Source organism: Gavialis gangeticus, unplaced genomic scaffold (genome assembly GCF_001723915.1).
Source record: "Gavialis gangeticus isolate Ggan-Ray unplaced genomic scaffold, GavGan_comp1, whole genome shotgun sequence".
Classification (NCBI taxonomy): Eukaryota; Metazoa; Chordata; order Crocodylia; family Gavialidae; genus Gavialis; species Gavialis gangeticus.
The window spans coordinates 110,198,793-110,201,224 of NW_017729024.1; the positions used below are offsets into that span (position 1 = coordinate 110,198,793).

Genomic DNA, 2,432 nt, shown 5'->3' on the forward strand with positions numbered 1-2,432 from the left:
CTCGAGCACCGCAACGAGAGGTCGGTGGGGGGGGGGGGGGGGGGGGGGCGGGGGGGGGGGGGGGGGGAGAGAGACGCAAGTCTGCTGAAAAGTGGGTCTAAAGTCTGTCAGGGTACAGAACTTAATAAGTCAGAGGTTGTCAACCAGGGGTACGTGTAACCCCGGGGGTACTTGAGAAGGCACGGCAGGCAAGGACAGAGGGCCACCATGCACCATCCCATGCAGGGGCTGTCCACCTGGACAGACACAGGCAGCAGGGAATGCTTGCATGCTGCAGCTGCCACCACTCAGCATTTGGCTGCATGCCACCCTGTGTCCCCCACCCCCCAACAATACACTGCTCCAAAAAAACTGAAAACCCCTGTAATAAGCGATAGATACAACATGAATTATCATCAACAGTGGGGCTTTTATACTAACTGCTTCATTCTTTTCCACATAACTGTGTGTGCCAGTGCAGTACAATAACTACAGGGGAGTTTTGCTTTGATTAAGAAAACTTTCCAATTACTCCAAAACAAATCGTTACTCCACTGAACTTCCATCAAAGTTTCCAAAAAGAAAAATTTCAATTAAATGTACAACAGTCACTGAGCATATTCTTCCAAGATCCCAACTATCTAGGTGTCTAGTCCTAAAATATACAAAATGTAAACAAATAGCATCTTAATTAAAAAAGGGAATTTTTTTGGAATTGAATGTAAATGTTCCTCAAATTCATGACCCTAACCTTCAGGCTACCAAATACATCCCTGACCCTAACCTTCACATTTTCTTCTCATCCTTGTAAACCTATTCAGCATTTTTGTGGAGTTTCTTGTACTTAGAAATGACATTTATAGGATCCTGACCCAACTGTTGTCACAAAGATTGTATGAGATTAGAGCAATGACCATATGTATTCTTGCTAGCATACAGTAAACCAAGCAGTAAAAGAATACAATATCAAACCTTGAAACAAAAACTAATGGAGGAAAGAAACTGAAATACTGGATTTTAAAATAAGGGATGGAAGCTTACCGTTTGATCTCAGGAACACTGTGATTGATTGGAGAGGAGGAATTCATGACTACTACTTTCCAGCCTTCTAATCTATGTTCTCGGGATAATGAATAGTCTTTGATTGTAAAATTATTTTACAGGAATCAAGAAATTTCAAAAGAAGATTCTTCCCCACATCATATCCTATACAAAATATATAAAGGAAATATTCAGTTTATTTCTCACCACAATAGCCAGTTATTAAATGAAAGGGTCAATTACATTAAAACTTACTATGTTTCTATATCTCATGGGATCAACATTTAACGACTACACCCTCTAATAAGCATTTGTAAAACCTCTCTAAACCTGAAGCCCAGAGCCAAAATTTTTATAAAGACAACTCTGGCTTCTAAATTTGCCAACAAAAGTTATATAGGAAGAGGATGTAAAACACAAAACACCCCCTTTCGGGGGGGGGGGGGGGGGACTGTCTGCCATTTCTCTGTTGCAGCAATCAGTTTTTGTTTTTTGAAAGAAGACACACGCAATACATCTAATGGTCCTCAGGGTAGAACAGTTTCAAGTGGATCCACATTCAGCCTTCACTGTGCAGCACAGCAAATCTCCTGCTAGGAAATGCAAGAATACTTCTACTGGTGGCAGTGTATAAGAAAACATTAAACATTGTCTTGGGAGACAGAAAAGCAGCAAAAATTGGAAGTTTAACTTCAGACACACTGGGCACAGAAATCCACTTTTATCCCCTAATACAGGACTGTTCAACTGCATGCAGCTTGCAAGGGGTTAACCTGTGAACCACAGGCTGAAGACTACCCCCCACTCCCTGGTGCCACTGGGAAGCTGGTCAGATCTCTGGGCTCCCTCCCCATCTCCATCTTCCACTTCCTGCCTCCCTTGCTGGGGCCTGAGCAGAGCTGCTCTAGCAGAGGCCACATTAGGATGATGAAATGACACGGTGAATCCACATACCGTATTTACAGGATTAAAGGAACCACACCACCAGTATGAAAAGACTTATTTCAAGTGGAGGAATAAACTAATTAACGTGTCGCTATGGCAGATGGGCAAACCAGTGTGCAGGAAGATGATCGACCATGATTACACTCAGCTGGAGCTTACCCTTGCTTTAAACACTGCTTTATGGATTTCATAACTAGGGACCTACTCACAGCATGATCTGAGGCAGTTCCTGCCAAAAACTGACTGGAAATAAAATGCTGGCTCCCCAGTGGGAGCCTGCAGCTCTCACAGCTGCTGCCACACAGAAAGGGAGCCAACATGGCACCTCCCCCTTCTTCCTTTCACCGCTGATTAAGCATTATTCAGCCCTACCCTTCTCAGCCAATCAGCGGCGTGGTTAGGCCTCACCATGAGAAACCATGAAAATGGTGGCGGACACTGCAATCCACTCCAGTGTTGCCAGGTGT

The 2,432-nt window shown here is 43.8% G+C and overlaps 1 protein-coding gene across 6 annotated transcripts in view; it reads right to left on the reverse strand.

Moving 5' to 3' along the window:
* The window catches only part of CCDC171 (coiled-coil domain containing 171), a 406,988-nt gene extending 405,809 nt beyond the window's left edge, over window positions 1–1,179 (reverse strand). For all 6 annotated transcript variants that reach the window (XM_019517555.1, XM_019517553.1, XM_019517556.1 and 3 more), the window contains exon 1: window positions 1,021–1,179. In XM_019517555.1, coding sequence (XP_019373100.1) covers window positions 1,021–1,067 — 47 coding nt within the window. In that variant the 5' untranslated portion in view covers window positions 1,068–1,179. The remainder of the gene's footprint in view (window positions 1–1,020) is intronic.
* Window positions 1,180–2,432: the final 1,253 nt, after the last annotated feature.